General features: G+C 42.8%; 1 protein-coding gene across 1 annotated transcript in view; it reads left to right on the top strand.

Moving 5' to 3' along the window:
- Positions 1 to 27,939, top strand: part of LOC114242969 (uncharacterized) — a 100,335-nt gene that overhangs the window by 46,631 nt on the left and 25,765 nt on the right. Inside the window, exons 5-8 of the mRNA XM_028174314.2 lie at positions 5,259 to 5,348; positions 21,723 to 21,752; positions 22,901 to 23,014; positions 23,537 to 23,746. Coding sequence (XP_028030115.2) covers positions 5,259 to 5,348; positions 21,723 to 21,752; positions 22,901 to 23,014; positions 23,537 to 23,746 — 444 coding nt within the window. The remainder of the gene's footprint in view (positions 1 to 5,258; positions 5,349 to 21,722; positions 21,753 to 22,900; positions 23,015 to 23,536; positions 23,747 to 27,939) is intronic.

Here is a 27,939-nt window from a genome sequence, read left to right as displayed (position 1 = left end):
AACCAACGAAGTCTGTTTGTGACATACGTTGCTACTGCTACTGCTGGTATTCGGCTGTGAATAAGCCGCGTGCTAATTCGTATAAGTCCCTGCTGTTAATATGGCAGTGAGTTTGTATAAATTTGACATTGCAAACTCCACAGTTCCTCCGAAGCAAGTTTTTACTCTAATAAAGCGCCATAAATATATAACAAGACAAGTGACAGAGAGACAATAGTTAAATATAGTTCAACAACTCTCAACTTTGAAGTTACTCAACGAATCTCAACTGTTCCTTGGCTATTTCAACAAAACTATGTAACGTCTGTGTAACACAAATAGAAGGCGTTCATTAATTTCGATGTTCTATTTCTTCTATTGTTGTATTCTACATATTATCAACCGTATCTTCTATGTATATTTTTCAGGAAAAACAATTTGCTTTCGATATTGGCGTCTGACTGTTTTACATCGCATAATCTGTATTTTTTGGTGGTTGATTTTTAATATGTTCTTACTAATAAAACTAGTTTTACGGTTTATATTATTTCAATAGTTTTAGCGAAATAATCAGATTAACAGAAGAACCATGGTCGTCTCGACCATTAGATTTTTGGTTCGGCGTTCTTTTTATATATCTTATCTTATATCTTTAAGCGAGCAATTCTTGCATATAAATATATCTATACTAATATTATAAAGAGGAAAGATTTGTTTATTTGTTTGTTTCGAATAGGCTCCGAAACTACTGGACCGATTTGAAAAATTCTTTTTCCATTAGAAGCCAACATTGTCCCTGATGAACATAGGCTACTTTTTTTTTATTTTTTTTTATTTTTTTTTTTTGGTTTCATGTGTGTTTTAATGTTTCCGAAGCGAAGCGAGGGTGGGTCGCTATCTATACTAATATTATAAAGAGGAAAGATTTGTTTGTTTGTTTATTTCGAATAGGCTCCGAAACTACTGGACCGATTTGAAAAAATCTTTTTCCATTAGAAGCCGACATTGTCCCTGATGAACATAGGCTACTTTTTTTTAATTTTATTTTTTTGGTTTCATGTGTGTTTTAATGTTTCCGAAGCGAAGCGAGGGCGGGTCGCTATCTATATCTATACTAATATTATAAAGAGGAAAGATTTGTTTGTTTGTTTGTTTCGAATAGGCTCCGAAACTACTGGACCGATTTGAAAAATTCTTTTTCCATTAGAAGCCAACATTGTCCCTGATGAACATAGGCTACTTTTTTTTTATTTTTTTTTTTTTTTTTTTTTTTTTTTTTTTGGTTTCATGTGTGTTTTAATGTTTCCGAAGCGAAGCGAGGGCGGGTCGCTATCTATATCTATACTAATATTATAAAGAGGAAAGATTTGTTTGTTTGTTTGTTTCGAATAGGCTCCGAAACTACTGGACCGATTTGAAAAATTCTTTTTCCATTAGAAGCCGACATTGTCCCTGATGAACATAGGCTACTTTTTTTAATTTTTTTTTATTTTTTTTTTTTGGTTTCATGTGTGTTTTAATGTTTCCGAAGCGAAGCGAGGGCGGGTCGCTATCTATACTAATATTATAAAGAGGAAAGATTTGTTTGTTTGTTTATTTCGAATAGGCTCCGAAACTACTGGACCGATTTGAAAAAATCTTTTTCCATTAGAAGCCGACATTGTCCCTGATGAACATAGGCTACTTTTTTTTAATTTTATTTTTTTGGTTTCATGTGTGTTTTAATGTTTCCGAAGCGAAGCGAGGGCGGGTCGCTATCTATACTAATATTATAAAGAGGAAAGATTTGTTTGTTTGTTTGTTTCGAATAGGCTCCGAAACTACTGGACCGATTTGAAAAATTCTTTTTCCATTAGAAGCCAACATTGTCCCTGATGAACATAGGCTACTTTTTTTTTATTTTTTTTATTTTATGTTTTTGGTTTCATGTTTGTTTTAATGTTTCCGAAGCGAAGCGAGGGCGGGTCGCTATCTATATCTATACTAATATTATAAAGAGGAAAGATTTGTTTGTTTGTTTGTTTCGAATAGGCTCCGAAACTACTGGACCGATTTGAAAAATTCTTTTTCCATTAGAAGCCAACATTGTCCCTGATGAACATAGGCTACTTTTTTTTTATTTTATTTTTTTGGTTTCATGTGTTTTAATGTTTCCGAAGCGAAGCGAGGGCGGGTCGCTATCTATATATATACTAATATTATAAAGAGGAATGATTTGTTTGTTTGTTTGTTTCGAATAGGCTCCGAAACTACTGGACCGATTTGAAAAAATCTTTTTCCATTAGAAGCCGACATTGTCCCTGATGAACATAGGCTACTTTTTTTTATTTTATTTTTTTGGTTTCATGTGTGTTTTAATGTTTCCGAAGCGAAGCGAGGGCGGGTCGCTATCTATACTAATATTATAAAGAGGAAAGATTTGTTTGTTTGTTTGTTTCGAATAGGCTCCGAAACTACTGGACCGATTTGACAAATTCTTTTTCCATTAGAAGCCAACATTGTCCCTGATGAACATAGGCTACTTTTTTTATTTTTTTTAATTTTATTTTTTTGGTTTCATGTGTGTTTTAATGTTTCCGAAGCGAAGCGAGGGCGGGTCGCTATCTATATCTATACTAATATTATAAAGAGGAAAGATTTGTTTGTTTGTTTGTTTCGAATAGGCTCCGAAACTACTGGACCGATTTGAAAAAATCTTTTTCCATTAGAAGCCAACATTGTCCCTGATGAACATAGGCTACTTTTTTTTATTTTTTTTTATTTTATTTTTTTGGTTTCATGTGTGTTTTAATGTTTCCGAAGCGAAGCGAGGGCGGGTCGCTATCTATATCTATACTAATATTATAAAGAGGAAAGATTTGTTTGTTTGTTTGTTTCGAATAGGCTCCGAAACTACTGGACCGATTTGAAAAAATCTTTTTCCATTAGAAGCCGACATTGTCCCTGATGAACATAGGCTACTTTTTTTTTAACTTATTTTTTTGGTTTCATGTGTGTTTTAATGTTTCCGAAGCGAAGCGAGGGCGGGTCGCTATCTATACTAATATTATAAAGAGGAAAGATTTGTTTGTTTGTTTGTTTCGAATAGGCTCCGAAACTACTGGACCGATTTGAAAAAATCTTTTTCCATTAGAAGCCGACATTGTCCCTGATGAACATAGGCTACTTTTTTTTTTTTTTATTTTTTTTTTTGGTTTCATGTGTGTTTTAATGTTTCCGAAGCGAAGCGAGGGCGGGTCGCTATCTATACTAATATTATAAAGAGGAAAGATTTGTTTGTTTGTTTGTTTCGAATAGGCTCCGAAACTACTGGACCGATTTGAAAAATTATTTTTCCATTAGAAGCCGACATTGTCCCTGATGAACATAGGCTACTTTTTTTTATTTTATTTTTTTGGTTTCATGTGTGTTTTAATGTTTCCGAAGCGAAGCGAGGGCGGGTCGCTAGTATATATATATATATATATATATAATCGGAATCTCAGAAACGGCTCCAATGGTTTTCATAAAATTTTGTATAAAGAGGATTTATCGGGGGCGATAAATCGATCTAGCTACGATTTATTTTCAGAAAATGTTGTTTTATTCGTGTTTTCAATAATCAACTTTATCGATAATTTTGATTTTTTCTTTTAATGACCAGTTCATATTTTTTTATTATTCTGTCGGTAAGATCTAAAAACATTATTCATATTTCATCATTTTATCAATATGTAATTCGTATTTAAATATAATATCTAAAAAAGACAATTTAACAAAAAAAAAAAAATTCCGAGCAAGGCTCGGTCATCCAGGAACTTCTTTCTAAACAATAAAATATCTTAACGCGCATCAGTTTATATTTGGTGAACACAATTAAAAACAGCTGACGCGCGAGGTCAATGGTCTCGACTGAGCCGGAGGGAGACCGACATTTGCCTGTACATTACGGGTCCACAAAACACTTCATAAGGTACCATTAAATGAAGTGGCGCATACTGTTTTTCTTTGAAGTTACTTTAAAATCATCGTTTCGATCAAAACCCTGGTACAATTATAATAAAATAAAATAAATAATATTTAAAAAAAAACTACGTTTTTATAGAAAATCCAACTAAAAATAGAAATAGTGGGGTGCTTTTCAGGATATTATCAAAATAACCCTTCTACTCTTATCTATTCATAAAATATTTATAACTATTGAAACCATGCACCCTACGCTTTTTTTACAATAAAATAATTTTTTCTTACACAATATTTTTTAAAATTTTTCTTAATTATCATCTGAATCAGTCGGTAACTTATCCAAGAAATAGGTGATCGGCGCGCCTGGTAGTTTCTCTTCTTGGTCTTGACGCAGACATTCCGTGTCTCAAGAAAACAAAAAATCGCTAATCCTGATTATTCTAGTAAGGATAACGGATCATACTGTTTAAAATCTTGAATTGTCATCGATCCTTAATAAGTATGCCAAATTTCGAGTTAATCCGACGTTTTGAAGGGGGTCAAAATCATGTTCAAAGATTCCGTTACATACTAACATACGTATGAAGCTAATAAAAGCGTATTCAAAATCGTAAGAATTTTTGTTCGCGCGTTTGTCATGTTCATATTCACAACGGCTTATTTTAGTTTGAACGTGGCTCTTAGTACTCTACAGGGTGTAGGATATTGTTTCCGAAGCTGAAAGTGTAATTAACTGCAACCCCTAATTTACAACCAAAACATTTGTTAACTAATTTAAGCATAAATTATTATCACACACCGATATAATATATCAACTCGAAATATTATATTGTAATTTTAGATTTAAATTGGTGCATTAATAAAATATGATTTTCGATATTTTTAAGAAATAAACCTTCGCTTTAGATATTTTTGGGGACTTCGTCAACACATGCTGTATAAAGAGACCTAACATTTTGTTAATTCAAATCGATTTTGTTTTTCAAAGGCCCCACGGTTATACTTATATACGGTATCTACATATATGTGTTGCAGAAATAATTTACATTGGCCAATAAGGCTCTAAGATTCCTTTTCTGGCTAAGCGAATATTGTTTTATAATTTCGTTGAACAATGACGTCATTCTTTATATTTTATCTTTATCCTTTATCTTCGTTGTCTTTTATCAACAGATTTTTCTTTTTGTTTTGCCTTGATCTTCTCTATTTGTGGTTAGCTTTTGTGAGACTGTAAAAATATCAGCGAACACGCAAAATCGGGCACAAGATCGTAATAAATAACCTTAACAAATGGGGATATTTATGGTGGTAAAGTGACATTACTTCTTTTGCAGAATACACCTTCGGGAAATTTTCTCCGTAACGGACGCGGGGCTCGAACGTTTCGGCACATTGGTACCTGATTATTACAGATTCAACTTGTAGTGAGTATTATTTATTTAATAAATATTTATTTTCCCTCATCAAAAAATGCAAGTTTTAACGTGTTTGTCATGATTACGTACAATTTTTTTGTATCAGTAACACACAATGCGACATCTTGTAAGTATATACATATTTCATCACTGCATCGGAGTTGTGATTAGTGAATATTATAATTTTGGATTAAATTGTATACTGGATTAATCGCATTCTCCCGGCGGCTGTTTATTAATTGGTCTACAGTCTACAGTCATCACGGAGTCACTACTATACTATATTACTCCCACTATACTATATTAGGTGTACTATACTATATTACTACCGCTATGCTATATTACCTCTATTATGACTAACATTATATGGTGGTGGAGACTTTGATCACATTCTTGAATTTCTCTTCTCAATCTTGATCTATTCCAATCTCGACAGGAGATTGTAGACTGTACGGTAAGCTATAATGGGCAGTGTCATTTGCAAGTATTTGCAAGAAGCAAATATGGATCGTTTGGAACCTTTGGCTCTGCGGAGGGACTTCGGTTCCCTCTGTATTTTGTACCGAATGTTCCATGGGGAGTGCTCTGAGGAATTGTTCGAGATGATACCGGCATCTCGTTTTTACCATCGCACCGCCCGCCACCGGAGTAGAGTTCATCCATACTACCTGGAGCCACTGCGGTCATCGACAGTGCGTTTCCAGAGGTATTTTTTGCCACGTACCGTCCGGCTATGGAATGAGCTCCCCTCCACGGTGTTTCCCGAGCGCTATGACATGTTCTTCTTTAAAAGAGGCTTGTGGAGAGTATTAAGCGGTAGGCAGTGGCTTGGCTCTGCCCCTGGCATTGCTGAAGTCCATGGGCGACGGTAACCACTCACCATCAGGTGGGCCGTATGCTCGTCTGCCTACAAGGGCAAAAAAAAAAGAAAAGCAAACTCATTAGTACTGATTTTACATTAAGGATTTCCAGGCCGTTGATTGTTTATGCTCCAAAAAATTATACTGAACATATTTTATCTACATATTTGATTTTATCTGTGAAGCTACACGGTTTTATCAATTCAATAAAAGAGTAGGGTCTCGATTCGCTTGAATTTTTTATTTGTGATAGTTTAGAGCTTTTCTCTAGGTGAACCGATTTAGATTTTTAATTTTTCCATTTGTAACTGTTGTTTCCCATGTGGTTACATATTTTAAAAAAAGTTGTATGGGATGGTGAAAGAGCACCGTAATATTTCGAAGTGTTCCCATTCTAAATTAGCGATTTTCTGATGAAGATCCTTGGTGTTATACAAACGGAGCTTTTTAATAAACGGCAGAAAATCTGCCGAGATTGCTGCAACCACATGCATATTGTATTCTTTAAATATTTTAATGATTTTTTTGTTTGTTCATTAAAGTGGATTTTTTCTTGTTAATTTTTCTTTATTGAAATAATATATTCTGCGGGTTGCATAAGTATGGAACGTGGGCCGCATTCAGCCGTGGTTTGGATCGTCCTAATATACGTCTGTGTGGGATTAATTCCGAGCAATGCGGCATTATCGCAGCCTGTGGCGCAATATATGTATTTTGTGCAAACAAAGTGTGGCTTGTGGCTCACTTGCTGACCCTCAGCTTACAGTACGTTTTAATGTTTGTCGAGATTTGTAAAATTTATGGTATTGTACTTTTTTTTTAATAGTTGAAGTCGAAGTTTGAAGGCGTCGTGGCTTAAAGGATAAGACGATCGGTGCAATCGTATCAAGCGATGCACCGGTGTTCGAATGCCGCAGGCGGGTACCAATTTTTCTAATGAAATACGTACTTAACAATTGTTCACAATTGACTTCCACGGTGAAGGAATAACATCGTGTAATAAAAATCAAACCCACAAAATTATAATTTGCGTAATTACTGTTGGTAGGACATCGTGAGTCCGCACGGGTAGGTACCACCGCCCTGCCTATTTCTGCCGTGAAGCAGTAATGCGTTTCGGTTTGAAAGGTGGGGCGGCCGTTGTAGCTATACTGAGACCTTAGAACTCATATCTCAAGGTAGGTAGCGGCATTTACGTTATAGATGTCTATGGGTTCGAGTAACCACTTAACAACAGGTGGGCCGTGAGTTCACCCACCCACCTAAGCAATAAAAAATAAAGAAAAAAATATCCTGAAAAAATCCTGAGTTTGGATTATTAGGTCATAAACACCTTATGAACTGATTAAAATTTACTCTAACAGGTCCTATTGGTATTTTAAAAGGCGATGTTTACAGTATGCATTATAATGTAACAAATGTTTACGTCATAACGATGATTAATGGTATGATGCGATAGGTATTGCTCTCGAGATTATTTCATTCGCCAAGCAATCATGTATTTCGGTTTGTATCGGTTAGTAGTTATTTATTCAGTGATCAATATGCGTAAAAATCTTCAGGCGTGATCGAGTGTGTTTATTTACGGCTAAAACAGGCGCCCGATTTATCGCGACACGGCCAATGTCGAAAATAATCTCGACATTAAGGCGGACTTCACACAAACTACAAAATTTTATTGTTATAAGAAATATCGCTACAGCAATTTGATTAACAGCGTTTATAAAGGTTTATGGTGCACACGGTCTTATCTGCGGTCGTTCCGGGAGTCTATATGCTACTATCTAAATCTGTGAATGTTATCGCCGTAGATTCAAGGTCGATTTTACTATGACGATGAAAGCCATCTCAAGGTAACGGATTTGGTAGGCAATACACGATTTCTTCGTTAAAATAGACAAAAGATCATGTTTGTTCCGATTGGTTGCGAAAAATATAGTTCTCTTATTATATTTTTGCTTAGACGGGTGAATGAGCTCACGGACCACCTGGTGTTATTCAGTCATCGGAGCCTAAAGTCTGTCGTAATTGTAGTATAGTAATTACGTTGATTTGTGTAAAGATTCTTGACAAGTTTGGTTTTTAATTACTCAATGTAATTCCTTCATCGTACAAGTAATTTGTGACCGTGAGTTAAGTTTACAATTTGTCCGGTGAAAAATTAGTACCGGTTGACAGAATTTTGAACGCCTAGTCATATCGCTCGATACGAATACACCGGGAGTCTTATCCTTTACTTATAAAACACATAATAATAATAATAAAATCATTTATTGCCTTTCACACATATTTAGATTATTACAGGTAGATAAAAAAAGAAAAGAACAACAAAGTGAAAATTGAAGGTTGCTCAGCTAATGCTGTAAGCAGCCGATGACACGGCCATCTACTACTCGTGTAGGAAGAAGGCGTTGCTTCATCGGCGACTTCAGACCGCAGTCTAGGCACGTCAACACCTCCGCCTCCGCCATTCGCCCAATCACGATGTACGACCAGCCCATACCGTGGGCCCCGAAGGTCAAATATTTAGGCGTCATCCTCGACAGAAGGATGACATTTCGCCTCCATATAAAGACGGTACGCGACCGTGCCGCCTTCATACTAGGACGTCTCTACCCGATGATATGTAGATGAAGTAAAATGTCCCTTAGAAATAAGGTGACACTCTACAAAACTTGTATACGCCCCGTCATGACCTATGCAAGTGTAGTGTTCGCTCACGCGGCCCGCACTCACATAAAATCATTCCAAATCATTCAATCCCGTTTTTGCAGGATAGCCGTCGGAGCCCCGTGGTTCGTCAGGAACGTCGACCTCCATGACGACCTGGACTTAGAGTCCATCAGTAAGTATCTGCAGTCGGCGTTGATGCGCCACTTCGATAAAGCGGCACGACACGAGAACCCTCTCATCGTGGCCGCCGGTAACTACATTCCCGATCCTGCGGAAAGAATGGAAAGCAGTCGACGTCGCCCAAAACACGTCATTTCGGATCCTCCCGATCCACTAACGGTGCTTTTAGGTACTTCAAGCACCGGTCACCGTTCTCGTCGAACCCGTCGCTTGCGACGAAGGGCTCGACGAGTAAATTAACCCTCAGACACAGACCACTGATTTTCTCGCCGGATCTTCTCGGTGGGTCGCGTTTCCGATCCGGTGGTAGATTCTGCGAAGCACAGCTATTGCTAGGGTTCGTGTTAGCAACGTCGTCAGGTTTGAGCCCCGTGAGCTCACCTACTAGTTAAGGTTACGCTGGAATAGCCTGTCAAGGCTACCAGCTTAGGTAGGAATAAAAAAAAAGCTGTAAGCATATCTTAAGCTCTTGTCATTCTAGCCAAATTTCGTGGGCAATTTTAAACACCATCGAAGGCTTCATCAATATGGGTCAAGTAATTTTTATTCCAGCACAAGCGAATCGAGAACTGTCATACGTTTTTAAAATTAAGCCTAGTTATCAATATCTATATATTAATTAATACGAGAAGCAAAAACATTGTACCCCTTTTAACGAAAAATGCGCCGTCGGAGAAGTATGAAATTTCCCACACGTATAGAGAATATAGAAAAGGGGTGCAGACTGCTATTTTTTTTTTAATTATGCTTAAAAAATACATTAAATAAATAATAAAAAAACATTACAATACCATTGACGCACACACGCATTTAAACTCTTTTGTTTATCGTTAAAGTCTGTTATCAAATTAAGAATAGATTATATTGCTTGTCTTTAATATTATTTGTCTATAGTGTAGCTTTGACCAAATCTGTTATTAAAGAAGTACCTATAGGTTTTGACAATAGAACCATAATATTATATTAGTTGTCAAACTTATAATTTTAATTAATTATGGTCGAATTTCGACTACCGGGGGACCACTAATATACTTTAAATTGCTGATAATATTTAACTTATATTTTTGTATGTAAGCGGTGTTTGTGCTGTTTGCGACAGTGTGCCCTAAGCCTTACAGTTTCTTAGAATTTATTGACGTCAATACGTCAATGATATGCAGAAGCGGCTCATGTCGTTTATAAGGCTGTTTAGCGATATTTGACCGGGGTTAACTGCCCGGAATTTCGGTAGAGGAATGTATAATTGGGTCACGAATTGTTGACTTTTTTTTTATTGCTTAGATGGGTGGACGAGTTCACAGCCCACCTGGTGTTAAGTGGTTACTGGAGCCCATAGACATCTACAATGTAAATGCGCCAACCACCAATCTTGAGACAAAAGTTCTAAGGTCTCAGGTATAGTTACAACGGCTGCCCCACGCGTCAAACCGAAACGCATTACTGCTTCACGGCAGAAATAAGCAGGGTGGTGGTACCTACCCACGCGGACTCTCAAGAGGTCCTACCATCAGTAATGAGTTGAGATGAGTGACTTATTATATTACTAATATATATATATATATCGCTAATTGTAAACCTTTTATGTTTGTTTTGATGGTTTCATTACACATTTTTATTGAGGTTCACAAATGAAGGCAGGTATCTATTTAGAAAAAATAAATTTAACAAAATGTCAAGTTTTAACTGTTAGCTTCAATCCTAGTTTGATAAATAAGTGCTTTTTATAATAAAACTCTGTTTTAATTAGGGTTTGGGGAGATATATACGACAAAGGGAAGATCTTCCACCGAGCGGGTGATATTGCTCGGTAGACCGACGGTCCGAATGTTGTTGTTCGGAACTTGTATATATGCGCTTTATCTTGAAAATGTCGTAAGCGAGATTCAGGCATCTGTCAATTATCTTGCGTTGTATGATGGCTACCCGCCACAAGGGACGCTTGATCAAAGTATTTTAGATTAATAATATTTAATTTATAATTTCAAGCCGCAAAGCAGAAAACCGCAATGAAATATTAAGTAATTACCTACTTAAACCCATAACAAGTTCAATCTTGTTAGGCTTTTTGTTACTTATTTCAAGGATTCTATAAGTTCGTCGAGTGGGTAAGCCGCAGAAAACCCTCATCTCTGGTACTAAAGTACCTCGAACAAAAATCTTTTTAAGTTATTGTTCTGCTTATATTGAACGTTTTATGCCGAGATTCATAGCTATACACTAGTTTCTTGGATAGAGAGAGAGGACTATAATAATTTTTAGTATTTAGCGTGTTTTTTTTGTCTTTTTTCCCCTGCCCAATCCTTGGTAAACTATGGGGATATTCCAATATCGGGCGGACCGCGGCCTTTGTAGGCAGACGAACATACGGCCCAATTTTTGGTGAGTGGTTACCGTCGCCCATGGCAGTCAGTAATGGCAGGAGCAGAGCCAAGCCGCTGCCTACCGTTAAGTACTCTCCTCAAGCCTGGTTTGAACAAGGACATGTCGTAGCGTTCCAGAAAAACCGTAGGGAGGGTTTCATTCCAAAGCGATGGTACGTGGCAGGAAAGATCTCTGGAAACACATTGTGGATGAACGCAGTAGTTTTACTTGGTATGGATGAACTCTGATTCGGTGGCGGTGCGATGGTAAAAACTAGAAGACGGGATTACCTCAAACAATTACTCAGAGCACTCCTCATGCAACATACTGTACAAAACACAGAGAGAACCGAATCCCTTCTGTAGATAGGTTCTAAGCGATCCGCGGGAATGGGTTATCGATCATCCGTGATTAATGGTGGTAGGGTGTATTCATGGGTAGGTACCACTTTCCTCCCATATCTGCCGCAAATAAATGTAATCGTATATATGTGTCACGAAAGTCCCATCAAACTGGAAGACACGAATGCTACCCTACAGAAATGAACAAGATACTGGACATACATCACAAGTCATTGACCGATGCAAAAAGTATTGATACTTTTAGTTTTTTTGTAAATGCGCCATCCACCTTGAGATATAAGTTCTATGGTCTCAGTATAGTTACAACGGCTGTCCCGCCCTTCAAACCGAAACGCATTACTGCTTCACGGCAGAAATAGGCAGGGTGGTGGTACCTACCAGTGCGGACTCTCAAGAGGTCCTACCACCACCACCAAATTCGAAATCAAAATAAATAAGTTATTATTCGCGAATCATAGACATAATTAAAGTCACTTTTATATTTTAATCTGGAGTTTTTTTATCGTCGCTACGTTATTTCCAATGTTTGGAATACTTTATTGTTTTCGTGGTTTTACGAGCGACTGATCAAAATAAATTACTTCACTTTGAATGTCATTGAACATTATTATTTTGTTTAGAATAGGGTTTATGTGGCAATAACAGATCAGTCTGAGTATAATAAGGGTCCATAAGATGACACGCCCTTGAAACAGAAGGTCACGGCCTCAATTACATTAATAATAAGGGATAAGGGTTTTGCTAAGCTTCAATGTCTTCAATACGTAGTTTTGTAGCAAGTTAATATCGCCCTTTATTATACGCAGCTTTACACTCGGAGAACGCTAGTATCTAGTACTTTTTGTATCTTTGCAACAAATAAAATAATTACCATAAATAACTATGTGCTTTATTTGTTTACTATTGCCACTATAGTCATAACTACAGCGCTAAAAGTTAACTGGAAGTGGTCTGGAACTCGAGTTGCTAATTTTTTTTATTAATGGCCCTTTATAATACGTCGCTCATGGAGACTTTTGGCCAAGGGTACTTGTAGTAATTACAGTTTCCACATATTTAGGTTTTGATGAAGAAACTTGTATGCTTTTGATAATACCTATACCATTAGTTTACATGATGGAGTAGGCTGATTCCACGGTGTTCGTAAAATTCATCATTATCATTGTCTTGCATAGTGACAGTAATTAAAACTCACTTTTCCAATGAATTCCATTTATTACATTGCAAGTGTACAGCGATAACAACAGAGAGCTCCGCTCCGTTCGACTGCTCGAGCGGGAATGTTTTGTGCGTCGTGGGGTCGTCGCGTCCCCTTGCGGGGGCGCGGAGCGGGCCTCGGGGAAACCCCTCTGCCCGGACTTGTGACTCCCTGCCTAATGAGGCAGGGGTGATGCGCTGCGGGATGGTATGTAGCAGGATCGTAGAGATTGGTGGGACGACATCTTTCTTCTCTCTTCGCTTCTTTCTTCGTCTTCTTCTTCTTCCTCTTCCTTCTTCATTCTTCCCTTCTTCCGGGGGCGGCTGCTGCTCTCCTCCATTTTTTTTTTTTTTTTTTTTTTTTTTCTTTTTTTTTTTTTTTTTTTTTTTTTTTTTATTTTATTTTTTTTTTTTTTTAATTTTTTTTTTTTTTTTGTTTTTGTTGTTTTTTTTTGTTTTTTTTTTTTTTTTTTTTTACAATTTTGTCTTATCCTAGCTTAGCCTAAAGTACACCTAACTTAATCTAACTTACATCTAAGTGGCGGCAGCGCGCCGTTCCTGCACTCCGTGGAGTGCCGGGACAGCGCGCGTCGTCACACCTAAACTAATCCTAATCTAACTTAACCTAACATAACCTAGCTAACCTAATATGGGGGAGAGAGCGAATCCGCACTCCACGCTACAGTCCTCTCCCCCTCTCCCCATCGTTATACAATATTGATGGGGGGGAGGACTGTAGCGGGTGAGAACACCCCATCCCAAAAGGGGGTGGGGGGTGGGGTCAGAGCCCCTAATCGAAATGAGGCTGCACCTACGGGGTGCAGCCGCGGTCCCCATACGGGGGACCCGCCAAACGGGCAAGAGGCGTGGGACTAGAGGCTGATGAAACTCAGCTCCGAGAGGGGCGCTCATAGGTCCTCCCCGGCCTCACAGCCGGCGAGGAGCTTTATCTCCGAACGATCGTCGGGGGTACCAATAGCTCCCGCGGCAACGCCGTACCATCCGGTGGTCTGGCGTGCAGCGGGGCTATGTTGTGGAGATGCTCATGGGGCCCGTTTTCGGCTCGCTCGTACATATTACGGGCGAGCCTAGTCGCAAACTCCACGAGCGACTCCACACCTAGGTCCCGGGCAATAACGTCATTTCTGACGTACTGCCCGGCCCCGACGATAATGCGGAGGGAAAGACTCTGCTGGGCCTGCAACCTAGATCGCTGGGACGGCGACAACAGGTGATACCAGGCCACAGCAGCGTATGTGAGGCGGGAACGGACGTATGTCTTGTAAATGGCGAGTTTGGTCCTGGTCGGAAGCCCGGACGCAAACACCGGCCGCAACAAGAACATGGCCGCGCGAGCCTGACCGATGACTCGGTTGACGTGCGCGACCATGCTCAAAGAGCGGTCGATGTCGCATCCGAGATACCGGACCGTGGTCCTGAACTCGACATTCACACCTCGGAGGCTGAGTTTCTTTGGGACGACTCTGATGCGGACCGGACCGTAGAGTAAGGCCGCGGTCTTTCCCACATTGACCGCGACTCTCCAACGGTCCAGCCACTGGGGCAGTATGTCCAAAAGCCTCTGCATCCTCATGATGGCTGCAGAGGGGAACGGGGAGGACGAGAAGTAGGCCGAGTCGTCAGCGAACAAGGCCAACTTCACGTCCTCCTCCCACGCCCGAAGGTGACCCTCCAGGGTGGGGATGTCATTAGTGTAGAGGGCGTATAGGATAGGTGATAGGACACTACCCTGGGGAACCCCGGCCGTAATGGGACGCACGGAAGACCGTGCGCCCTCGACCGCGACAAAGAAGGTTCTGCCCTCCAGATACGACCCGAGCAGTCGCACGTGAGCGTGCGGTAGGCCCGCGTCCCGCAGCTTGTGGACCAGCCCCTCGTGCCACACACGGTCGAAGGCCTTCTCGATATCGAGGAGGACCGCGACCGTGTATTGGCCCGAGTTTCGCCGGTCCGCCAAGTGATGCAGGACACGGGTCAGTTGCAGAGTCGTCGAGTGGCCGCTTCTAAAGCCGAATTGCTCCGGCCTGAGGAGAATATACGGCGATATTCTCCTCAGGAGCAGCCGCTCGAACAACTTGCCCACGTGCGAGAGCAAGGTAATCGGTCGGTAACTGGAGGGCTTTCTCCTGTCCTTGCCGGGTTTGGGCAAGACGATGATCTTGCCCAGTTTCCAAGTTCCAGGGAAGTGTCCTACCCGGAGAATGGAATTAAACAATCGTGTCATTGCTGACACGATTGAGGGAGGGAGGTTTTGCAGGGCGAGGGGAGGAATACCGTCCTCGCCGGGGGCTTTGCGCCTCTTCATCAACTTGATGAGGAGGCGCACCTCGCTGGGAGTGACTAAGTCGTCATCTCCCAGCTCGACTCCCGGCGATTCCGGTTTGAGGAATTGGATTACACCCTCTGACACCTCGCGATGGAATGCAGCCATCGAGGGTGCAGAGACATTCGGAGTGAACTGCCGCTCCAGCGAGTTGGCCAGGACTTCGGCACGAGCCAACGGTGTAAAACACCGTCTTCCCCCCTCGTCCTCCAAGGGGCAAGTGGGGGAAGGCTTGTTGGTGAGCCGGCGACAGATGCGGTGAAGGGGGGCCATCGTACGGTCGTCGGACGCGTCCAACAGTCCCCCCTCCCAGGAATCACCCCGGTAAGTCCGCATCTTAGTCGCCAGCTCCCCCTCAAGTCGGTTGAGCTCGCGCTTAATCCTGGGACACCTAGATGTCGCCCAGAGCCTCCTCAGTGCCCTCTTCCGACGAATTAACGTCTTGAGGTGCACCGGGAGTTCCGCTCTGGGCCCCCCGCTGGGTACCAGAGTCGTCACTTGGTCCAGGGCTCCCCTGATGGTGTCGACGAGACGGGAAGCCGCCGTGTCGACCTCATCAGGGGTAGACGGGTCTTGAAACAAGGATTGGTCGGCCAGCAGTCCCGTAAAGGACTGCCAGTCGACCCTAGGCCTGAGAGGGGATGTCGCGACCCGAGTGAGCCCCAAACCCACCGTGACCAAGATCGGTAGGTGAGGGGTACTCAGGTCGTACAGTGCCTCTATCGCTAGAGGGCACCGTAGCCCCTTGTGAACACACACGTCCAAAACGTCCGGTTGGTACCGGGCCAACGTTGGAACGTGGGTGGGTTCGTTGGGGCCGACCACGCAGTAGTCCCCCCTTTCGGCATCCTCGTACAATCGCCTTCCGGGCGGCGTGATGATTCGGGAGCCCCAAGCGACATGTTTCGCATTGAGGTCCCCGACCACCAAGGCCGGATGGCGATCATGGTTCAAGGCCCGTCTAATATCGGCCTCGACAAGATCAGGACCCGGGGGTCGATACGCGGCATAAATCCGCAGTTCGGCCCCCGGTACGTGGACCCTCACCCCGACCGTTCTGGTAGAGGCGAAGGTCAGTAGCTCAAGCTCCTCGTGCACCACGTCCCTCCTGACGAGCGCCGCAGTGCCCCTGAACGGGCGCCCGTTGGAGGTCAGTTCGTCCCGTCGGTACACAAAGTAGTTGGGCATCCTAAAATCTTGTCGAGGTTTGAGCTTGGTCTCGCCCAGGAGGATAACCTGCGGGTCATACTCCTGGGCGAGTCGGATGAGCTCCGACCTCCGGGACCCTATCCCGTCGGGGTTCCAGTAGATGACGCGCAGCTCCTGGCTAGCCATTGAGCTGCGCAATCATCCGGTAGAACCCCGCGAGCAAGGCCCCGAAGGGACTGGCTCCCGAGGCGATCTCTCGGATTACTCCGGAGATCACCTCGGACAGTTTTTCCCACAGGGAGAGGAGCCAGGCAGCGAAGCCGGCAGGCTGCGTGTCCTGTCGGCCACTGCGCCGCTCTCTCTGCGGGCGGGGTGGTAGTGGGGGCTGTGAAATGTTTGTTGCCTCAATCTGGGGCGAGCTAACAGGGTCCACCTCCATTGGTGGTGGATTTGCTGCGGGTTGGGTGGATGGGGCAGCTTGACCCTGAGACAAGGTGGCTGCTTCCTCCTTCTCCTTCCTTTTCTTCGCTTGGGCTTTTAGTTTCTTTTTTTTATTTTTTTTATAATTTTTTGATTTTGGAAAAATTTGTGGTTGTGTAACTACCAGAGTATTGGTGTTAGTTCTTGGGGCTGGACGTGGCTTACTGGTTTGACGTGGAAGATTTGCCTCGGCCATTAAAGTGGCCGCCGTTGGTCTCGCTTCCACCATGGCGGGTTGGACAATGGCAGGGGCATGAGTGGGGGCTTGGGAAGACTTTCCCTTGCCCTTACCCTTATAAGTATTTGGGCGTGTACTTGTACGTGGGGCGGGAGTCGGAGCTGGACCGGCACGCCGTGCCGGTGGCACGGGGGGAGGAACAGTGACCCCCATCAACCGCGCCCTCCTGCGGTAGACCGCGCACCGCCTGTCGACGGCGGCGTGGCCCTTTCCGCAGTTTGCGCAGCTGAGGGGTCCCTCCCTTGGCCTCGGGCAGTCCGCCACGATGTGCTCGCCTGCACATCGTACGCAGCGGACCGCACGGTGGCAGTTGCTGGACGCGTGTCCGAAGGCCTGGCAGCGGTGACACTGCGCAGGTCCTCGGTTAGGACGCCATCCCTCAACCGACACCCCCGGCAGGTATAGCAGTTCTTCAACTGCATACAAGCGGGCGAGGTCATCCTTGGAGAGGTGGTCCAAGGTTACGTAGAAAACGCAACCCGGCCGCCCTCTCTTGGCCCGTATACACCGAGCATAGCGGGCCGGAAATCCCAGCTCTTTCAGGGAGTCTATGATCTCTGCCGCGTCGGTGTCGGCGGGCAGGCCTCGAATCGCCACCCTCGCGGGGATCTCCTCCTCCAGTGCGTAACAGTACCATTTAATGGCACTGTCCGCGGAGGAGGCCCCCGCGAGATAGGACTGAACCACCCTATATTCGTCGGCCGACGCAGGCAGAAATCTAAACCCTGTGCCGTAGGGGCGTACGGACGGGGCCCGACCGAGGCGCTCCCTTATGGCCGCCATGTGGCGAGACCAATTGGGTAGCACTTCCACCATTATTGGTGGATGGCGGCGGGTATCCTTGTCCGCCCGCACCCCGCCCTGGCTGGATGGGTGTTGTGTGCGAGTGGGTGGTCTCTCCAACGCAGCTACCGTTGCATAAGATGTGGAGGGAATTGGGGAGGGATTAGGGTTGAAATTGGGTTTGGGATTAACGGCGGATGGCTCGAGGTCCATATATCTGGTAGATTCCAGATTGCCCACCATGCTGCTTGTGGTGGGGGCACCTTTTTGCCTGTCCGCCGGGATAGGAGAGATGGCCGGGGAGGGGGACCGAGGAGGCGTCCTCAGCTGTTTGGCTGATGGCGCCCCCTCCGTCCCCGCGCGGGCCCTCGTCTTTGGAACGGGTTTGGGGGGGAGAGAAGACTCTACCCTAAGTGAGGACGAACGTGAGGTGTGTGATGAGCCTGACTCCGATTCTGACTCTGAGGTTTCGTAGGATGAGGATGTTACCTCACTGTCCTCATCCTCATCGGCTTCGTTTATGGATTTGGACGATGGTCCAATCCGGGGACGCTTATCTTTCGCCTCGGAGGAGCTCTGGTCAGACTCAGACCTGGCCTTCTTTCGCGGCCGAGAGGTCCCAGAGTTATCGGCCGGTAAGGGAAAGAGACTTTCCCCCGGACCGATCCTCGGAGACCCCTGGGCCGCGACCGAGGGCCCGGGCTTGTTGTCCGGTGTAGTGCCCTGTTCCGGGCGGACGGGTAGAGAGCGGTACGTAGAAGTACTCGCTACCACTTCAAGTCCCTTTCGGGACGGGCCGGGTGTGCTAATTGTGGGGGGTGGGTTCCCCCCCGACATGTTTTAGACTGCTATCAGTGGCTACCCGGACATCGAAATCCCGCTCAGGCAGGAAGGTCTATCTAAAATTATTTGAGAAAGAGGCTATAGAGAAGCCTGGTGTTGTAAAACGCGCTGGGTTGGTTGGGTGGTATTAAGTTCAGAACCGGTAATTTGCTGTACTACTAAACTCTACTTAAATATCTACTAAATCAGTGAGTTATTCTTAATTAAACTAAATCCTGGCGCCAGTCCGAGCCGAGCGAAAGTAGGCGCACTAACCAGTGAACAGGTGCAATTGTAATTAATAATCAGTATGTATTTCAAAGAAAATTGACAAAACTGAATTTAAATTAATTGTAAGAATAGCTATTAATATAAATGATAAAATGAAATGAAATAAAATAACCAGTGTTCGAATTAAAGTAGATAAAATAAAATTAATGTTTAAATTATTAATAAGAGATAATTAGAATTAGTTATAATTAGTATATCAGTCAAAGTAAATGGGCTTGACTCGTATACGCCGGGACCTACACTCCCTATGAGGGTCAGCCAGTCCGAATAACCCGAGTCGAAATATAGAAAAACTCAAGTTCTCCGCTTCCGAACCCGGGCACTCAGCTAAGCGATCCACAAACCTAAAGCTATACGTCACCCTTTACCGACTCAATAATAACCAATTAATAAACTACTTGATCTAACACTATTTAATCTAAAACTAGTCAATTATAACTATTCACTGAGCCGGCACGTCACCGCCGACTCACACTCTCGCCAGAGGGAGCATAAGGAAAATTAAAGAAATCTAAATAAATCAAATCAACAATTTAGAACAACCTATAATATTAAATCAAAAGAAATTAATAACTAACTACTACTATCTAATTCAAAACTATTGTAAAACAAGTGTGAACACTTATGAAACCTGTTCTGTCTGCCGGTACCTTACTTAAGTAACCAAAATGAAATTATTTACAACGCGAATACACCTAGAAAAAATTAAGCTTATTGAGGGTAGTTGAAATTAAGACGTAAGTGAATTTTAAATTAAAAGACAAAAGAAACAACGACGCTCATTGGCTGTCGAATTACTGCACTATGATAGCTAGTTGAATAAAAATTAAAAAGTGGTTCTATTTTGGATGTACTAACTACTATTATTGGTAATTGTGAATATTATAAGTGTAAAATGGTTTTAAATCTAGAATTGAATGAAATTTATTCTAAAAATTAATGAAAAGGACACGTAAAACTAGAAACTAACTTAATCTAAGAACCTACCTTCAGAGGGACGCCGAAGCCGCCAACCTGCAACTGAACAGTCTGCTAGTCGGGTGTTGGTAGCAGCCCCTCCTAACCCCTTGGGGCAGGGGAGGACTGGGAACAGACACGGATGGCCAGACTCAAAGGCGCTTACGTCGACCAATTTTTATTACCAAATAAAAATGGTTACGCAGCTTTCCCAGGCTGGTCGACACCTACCCGCAATTAACAGATGTTAAAAAAATGAATGTGTCGACCTACTCACCTGTTCCCGGGTCCTGCGTTTCGCTGCTCGGAACGTTTCCGCGCCGACACAGCACCGCTGGATTACACACACTCGCGTTGGGATCACAGTACCGTACAGCACAATACACAGTAAGGTTCCACGTCGCACTGGTGTCCCGGGGTGTTTTGTGCGATAATAGTCACTCGTATTTAAAGTAAAAAGTGGGGGTAGCTTAATCATGAATTCTCTGAATACCGTCTTAAGCAGTTGTTGACATGCGTAACATTAAGGAAACAGTCAACTTTAACTATTTTTAGTTAATAGTGATGTTGAGCCGGCATGCATAATTACTGTTTAAATTGTGGGAGGTTTATGACAAAGGGATGATCTTTCATCAAGTGGGCGAACTTTTTTTTTATGATTGAAGGATTACTGGTGGCCCGGAGGCCTTTCCAGTTTCACCAATTAGACCCGTCGGTCTATACGCAAGCTTATCTTGAAAATATCGTATGCAAGATTCAGGGATCTGTCAAGTATTTTGTGTTTTATGATGGCCACCCACCACAAAATGCTTACTCAATACAAGCTTAGTGCGGGATTGACTGCGATCAAAACAAGGAGTGGATTTAAGCTATCTTAAATGTAGCGTTGTCGTAAGATTTAGTGGAGGCCTACGTTAGTATGTCCAGCAGAAAGCGTCGGGGGCTAAAAGATAGATATATATAAAAAAATAGCAAGTGGAAAAGTTTCAAAAACAAACCTTCAAATTTCGATATTTAAGTGCTGGTTCACTTTGACTCGCGGGCGCGGTGGCGGGCGCGGTCACGAAATATCAAACATATGGCATAATATACGAGTGTTCACGTACAAAACGCACGGTAGCGGGCAAGCTAGCGACTTGCGCGCGCGTTCCTCTCACGACTATATCAAACGCGCGAGTTGTATGGGTGTGTTCACGTCGAACTAGCGGCGGAGCGCGCGATTCACTCACGACGTCGGGTGAGTTCAACCAGTATGAACTTGTCGCTAGAAGCGGTATGTCTTTCAATACAGACGAAATATAAATAAAGTATGAAATTCACCATAACGTTCTCTTTCTTTATTAATTTCATGCACACCGATTCTAATCATCTCCCACTTTAGGTATGAATTTTCGGTTAAAAATACAAGGTCGCCGCCCATGTTTTCAATCTCTGAAAGCAGTCAAACTCGCGCAAACGCCTGGCGGCCAATGTGAACACGAACTCGCTACGTCTACCGCGCCCGCACCCGCCCCCGCGCCCGCGCGTTCTACCTGAACCAGCACTAACTAAGATAGTTCTCGTATGAGTATACTATACGTTGCTTGATCCAGATATACACGTGTGTTTCGGTAACAGAAACAAATTCAGTTTAACACAACAACGAGTCATGTGTAATTAATAGTGATATATGTATTTTACATGCAGTCACCTGCGGGAGGATATAATGAATATTAAGTAAGTACAAATTCATTTTGTATGCGTAAAGCTAAATTTGTGAAAGCCTTGCGAATACATTATATTAAATAATTCATATTGTTATTATAAATTCTGATTCCGGCCCTGTTGTGTGGAATAAATTGAAACACGTTTTACAGGAAACGACATATCGTGTAGGTACATTGTGATTTTGATGCGCGAAAGAAATTAATTAATTTTATGTATTAATATCTTTATTAAATGTAGTTATTTTATCTGCTTATTTGGGTGAACTAGCTCAGATCCTAGCTGGTTGCGTCAGATTGGAGCGCATAGCTACTTCGCGCAGAAATAGGTAATAGCAAATAGGTCGTAGTGGAGTGGTAGCATTTACGTTGATAATGTCTATGGGCTCCGGTAACCACTTAACACCAGGTGGGCCGTGTTCTCGTTTATTCATGTAAACAATAAAAAAACTTAGGAACGTATTAGTGGCATTTATGTTGTTGAGAGTATGAACGCATTTGAAGAAACCGTATAAGATAACGGACTTTGGAATCTGTATTTTTTTGTGTGCTTATTGCGATTTTTTTTAACGTTCTGGATAGCGAAAAAGTAAACTCAAATTTGTTTGGAGTTGGAACGTTTACTTACGTTTGCCGCTAGGGGCGCTGTTCCAACTGCATACAGATTTGCGTTAACTTCTATCGAGAACATTAAGAAACTCGCAATAAGCACACACAAAAATACAGATTCCAGAGTCCGTTATCTTATACGGTTTCTTCAAATGCGTTCATACTCTCAATATTTTCATAAAACATATATAAATATGAAAATTTAAGATATTTTTGCATACCCTCAAAATTGATGGTAAGCTGAATCGACCAATAAAAGTATAAAAAAATCTAGGTAATGGGAAGGTGCCTTAATAAATCAGTGCCAAAACATGCCAGTTTTAGGTGCCGTTTCTCATTGTTCATTTTTCCGGTCTGGTAAGAGTAAATAACCTCTCACCCGCCCCAAAAAGTGCCATAAAAAACTCCGTTCCCAAAACATATAGTAGTGTGTCACAGATAAATTTTAAAATCTGTTTTTTAATTCAATTTTACTAGATCATTCCCTGACGATGGTGTCTGTGGAAGATCCATCATCAACGTCAACAATAATAACTGATGGTTTTCTTTCAGAAATTTAAACAAAAGCGAGACATACAAAAGGATTATCGTCTATTCGAATGTTAACAAGGTTTTGTTAAAGCAAGTGAACAGGGCAGTCAAATCTGTGATCTCTTCAATATGGCGGTGAGTTTTGTAGGTGTCTATGAAGCTATAAACTAATCCCGGGTGCGGCAGTCGGCAGTATAGCTTGAAGCAGTCGGTAAACTTAAAATTCTTCTTTAAGGAGGTAGGGCGCAATTGTAGGCCCGCATGGGTAGGTACCAAAGCTCTGTTTGTTTCTGCCGTTCGTATTTACTATAGAAACTTTCGAGGTAAATACTCTATTAGTATGGGATTATGTTGACGTTAAGTGTGTCGTCAACTTACAGACCTTGTTTTTCGAAACTTCGTGCGTTCAGAAGTTTTGGAAATAATTGTTTTAGGGATTATAACTAATGCAATCGTAGCTGCGTAGGTCCCGCTTTGTCACAAGCGATTCGCTTTCTTTTCTGGACTGCATCTCACCTTCAAACTAATAAAATTTCACGTAGTCATCAGGGATGTCACGTGGCTTTAGTATGGTTTCACAGCGGATCCCAGGACGCTAACACAAATTATCGATTACCGTCGCGGCCTGCCCACATTATACATCTGTGTGTATTCCAGACAATTATCCGCGTGCGAAGAGCTATTGAAAGCTGCAGAACAGTTGTCGTTAGCTTCGACCGAAGTCATACGCAGTTCAAGCTCCGAAAGCGACACGTCTCCGATTGAATTTCAACTGAACAGCTTCGAGTTATTAGAATCGAGTAAACAGTACTTGGAACTGGAGAAGATGGTGGAAGAAGTCAAAATTATGGACGAAATAATAGCTATGTGAGTACAGAGAGTATTCGATCTCTTATTAGTTTATCATTTAGGTCTGGTTTGTCTAATACAGATTTAATACGGTCGAATTCATGATAAAAGTAATTCGACATTCAGTGTGTTTGTTTTCATTTATTATATTAATATGTAATAAAATGTTTTCTTCGGTAATCAAGATTAGACATACGGTAAGCGAATCGCTTTGACGCATTAGTGATTTTGTTGTTGTATGATAGATAGGTATATATGTACTTTTGGTTGTGTGAATATATCTGATTTCGTGCCAACCGAGCGTAATTTGGAAGTGTTGGTTTTTTTTTAATTCGAAGAAAACTGTGGCTGAAGGGCATCGAATTCACCAAAAAGTTTAAGGCGACGCTGCTCTGAACTAATTAAACATTACTTATTTATGCATTACTTATGCTAAAAAAGAAAAACATCACCTAGATTTAGTTGCACTGTTGGTCACCTAACAATTTATTTATTTATTGTTCTTCATGTTAACATGTACCTAAATCTTTTCTATTTTCATAGTAATTATAGATTTCTGTTCTATTATATTTAAATTTTTTTTTATTGCTTCTATGGGTCGACGAGGTCACAGCCCACCTGGTGTTAAGTGGTTACTGGAGCCTATAGACATCTACAATGCGTCACCCACCTTGAGATATAAGTTCTAAGATATCAGTATAGTTACAACGGCTGCCCCACCCTTCAAACCGAAACGCATTACTGCTTCACGGCAAAAATAGGCAGGGCGGTGGTACCTACCCGTGCGGACTCACAAGAGGTCCTACCAGCAGTAAAAAATGTCAAGTACATTTATTTAATCAGAGGAAATTCTAGAGTAAGTAGATTAATGGTTCACGACCTAAAATAGTAACTTTATAGACGAGGTGTTTCTGTAACAATTAGTTTATTTTTCACATTGTAAAGCTCTAAAGCTATCTTTGTTTGTCTTTAACGCGGACACAGCAATTTTATCATAAGCTTTTCTAATAGATGGCGAAAAGCATATTAAATTCGTTCAGAAGTTAATTAAACGCGAATTATCCTCTTTGTTTTCAATTATATATTACGCAGATTAATTTTCCCTTAACCCAAAATTATCCCTTCCAAGGATCATTAGACCCTCTTCCGTTCATCGACATCCATTGTTAGCTTTACGAAACATTTGAAACATTCGCTATCTGCCAAACTTCACTATTATGAAGATCTGAGTTAATTAACTCAGTTTTGTGCCAAGGGTATAATTTTGGGATCGTTGTACATACTAGGTAACATAGACGATATTTTGTGCATGTAAGGATTTTCTACTGTCTATCCACATTGGGTGTGTCAAACAACTTAGAAACGAATTTTATTGTAATTTACGGTATATTTCTGATAGACGGTAAAATACCTTTTTGGGTCAGGAGAAAATCGCTGGACCTCCGAGTACGCGTTGGGGACGGTAAAGGTAGACGAGCATATCGCCCATAGTAAGGAGTCACAGGGTCAGCAGGTCAAGGGCACAATGAAGCCGCTGTCTAAAACCTTATTTTCATTGATTTTGAAATAATGAAATGTTGTTTAGTTTAGAATTAAAAGCACGCAGGGTGAGCGCGTGCGGACGTAAAGGGGCGGCTTGTGGATAGAGAGAGCAACGATTCAGTCGTCATGTATGCGTCGACTTAGTCATGTAGATTGCTAGAAAAAAATATAGACGAGAGCGGTATTATGGACGAATGCCCACTGAGATTCTCGCCTCTTCTCAGTGGGTCGCGTTTCCGATCTGGTGGTAGATTGAACACTCCCAGTTTGAGCCCAGAGAGCTCACCTACACGCTAGCGTAACACTGATATAGCCTCTAAAGGTAATCAGCATAGGCAGAAAAAAATATGGATGAATGGAAGGAAATGAATATCTTAGAGTGTCACCATCCTCGCCGAACCCGTCCCTTGCGACGAAGGGCTTGGCGATTAAATTAACCCACAAAAACAGCCCACTGAGTTTCCCGCCGGATCTTATCAGTGGGTTGCGTTTCCGATCCGGTGGTAGATTCTGCGAAGCACGGTTCTTGTTAGGGTTCGTGTTAGCAACAACGTCAGGTTTGAGCCTCGTGAGCTCACCTACTCGCCCGGTTACGCTGACATATCCTCTGAAGGCTATCAGCTTAGGTAGGAAAAAAACTTAGTCATCGGAAACTTACTACGAGTATAATATGTTGTTTTATTACTCTCATTTCCAATAAGACAGAAATCAGAAATTGTTATCGAAGCCTACGGAAATTCCCGTTAATTGTCAAACAGAAACGGAAGACCGGGGCAGAAATAGGCAGGTGGGGGTGATTATCCTTACGGGCTTACAAAACGAACTGCCACAACAAAGTCTTCATGTAAGAGTACAAAACTTATTCTGGACGTAATTTTAAATACCGTGAATATCTGCTTCAATACGACATTAAATGTAATAATACATCGCTATCTTATACCTTTAAACGAGCAATTCTTGTTTATTAATATATATGTATATAATCTGAATCTCGGAAACGGCTCCAACGATTTTCATAAAATTTAGTATACAGGGGATTTCGGGGGCGATAAATCGATCTAGCTACGATTTATTTTCGTTTGTTTTGTTTTTGTTTTGTTTTTATTTTCGTATTGTCGAAATGTTGTTTTATTCGTGTTTTCAATAATCAACTCTTCCCGACATCTATTGGCGAATAATAATACTATTTTTCTTAATTGAGGGCAACTAGCCGCTTTAAAGACACAACAAGATGGCGTTATCAAAACAGTTCCGATTGCATCGCCGTACAGTCCGGACGCGTTTTTACGAAAAATTGTCGCTGCCGTCGCGATCTTGTGTCTCGAGTTTCGTTGCATTGTCGTTGTCGCACCGATCGCGGCATTGTTGCGAATTCTTGACGCACTATCGCTGGCGTCGCGACCTTGTGTCGTAAAAGCGATTCGAGCTTGTTGATTGTGCACTCGCAACGACAACTTCACACTATCATTTCACTCATCTCATTTATTAAATTTAATTATTTATTCGGCGTGAAAAACAGTCTCTTTCGAGACTAAAACTCCACTGAGATCACCGCTTGTTGTGGCATTCTCACAACCCAGTGGAGCCCTACCTTCCCAACTTTCCACCCCAATTCCCAGCCGACTGCCGTTTTCACGGCAAAGGCACTCCCCCCCCTTGGAGCTGGTAAAGCTCAGGGGGTGAACTCCTACTCAGGGGACTCGCCTTTCGGCGAGTGTGCCTTAAGTCCCGGGGACGCCCCCCCCGGGCAAAAGAAACCATGGAAGAAGAGTTATTAGGGTTTCTCGGGTTACTTGCCGAGAAGTACCCGGTCCTATCTAACCTCACGGCCGAATTCGCGGCCTACAGGGCCGCCCGCGCAAGTTCCCCCCCGCCCGCGTCCCTCGCCGCGTCGTTCAGAGCCGCACAAACATGCCCCGCCCCCAAATCCATTTCGAGCGCACGTATTCACGTAGCGACTCATGAAGCGCCTAGCGCCAGCGAGGCGCCTAACGCACCCGCGACGTTTACACCGATCTCGTCCGTCGCGTCGTCAATCGCCAACTCCGGTTCAGACTCCGATACCGGATCGGAGATGGACTTCGAGTCCGCGACGAGCCCGCAGCCCGGAACCTCCGATGGGTTCAAAACCGTCACGCGCGGCAAAAAACGCGCCCGTGCCGTGGAACCGTCCACAGCGCCAAAACAGCCCAAGGCCGCGAACGCGTCGCGACCTAAAGTCGTGGTCTCACCCGACTCCCCTCGCCGCGCAACCCCGTCGCCGAAACCCGCGCCCGTCAATAAAATTACCGCGCCCCCGCCCGTAATCCTACGGGAAAAATCAGCGTGGAACCGGGTATCCCAGGCCCTTACGGCCAATAAAATAAATTACTCCCAAGCGCGTAATCTCGCGCACGGGATTCAAATTAAGGTCGCAACGCCGGGCGACCATAGGGCCCTCACATCTTACCTCCGAAAAGAGAGCATAGGTTACCACACCTATGCACTCCAGGAGGACCGCGAGCTCCGCGTAGTAATACGCGGAGTACCAAAGGAGCTCGACGTCGAGCTAATTAAGGAAAACCTAATCGGGCAGGCGTACCCGATAGTAAGTGTGCACCGTATGCACAGCGGTCGGGACAAGTTCCCGTATAACATGGTTCTCGTCGCGCTAGAACCTACTCCGGAAG

The sequence above is a fragment of the Bombyx mandarina genome, chromosome 08 (assembly GCF_030267445.1).
Source record: "Bombyx mandarina strain Sakado chromosome 08, ASM3026744v2".
NCBI classification, from domain to species: Eukaryota; Metazoa; Arthropoda; class Insecta; order Lepidoptera; family Bombycidae; genus Bombyx; species Bombyx mandarina.
This window is presented reverse-complemented; position numbering and strand designations above follow the sequence as displayed.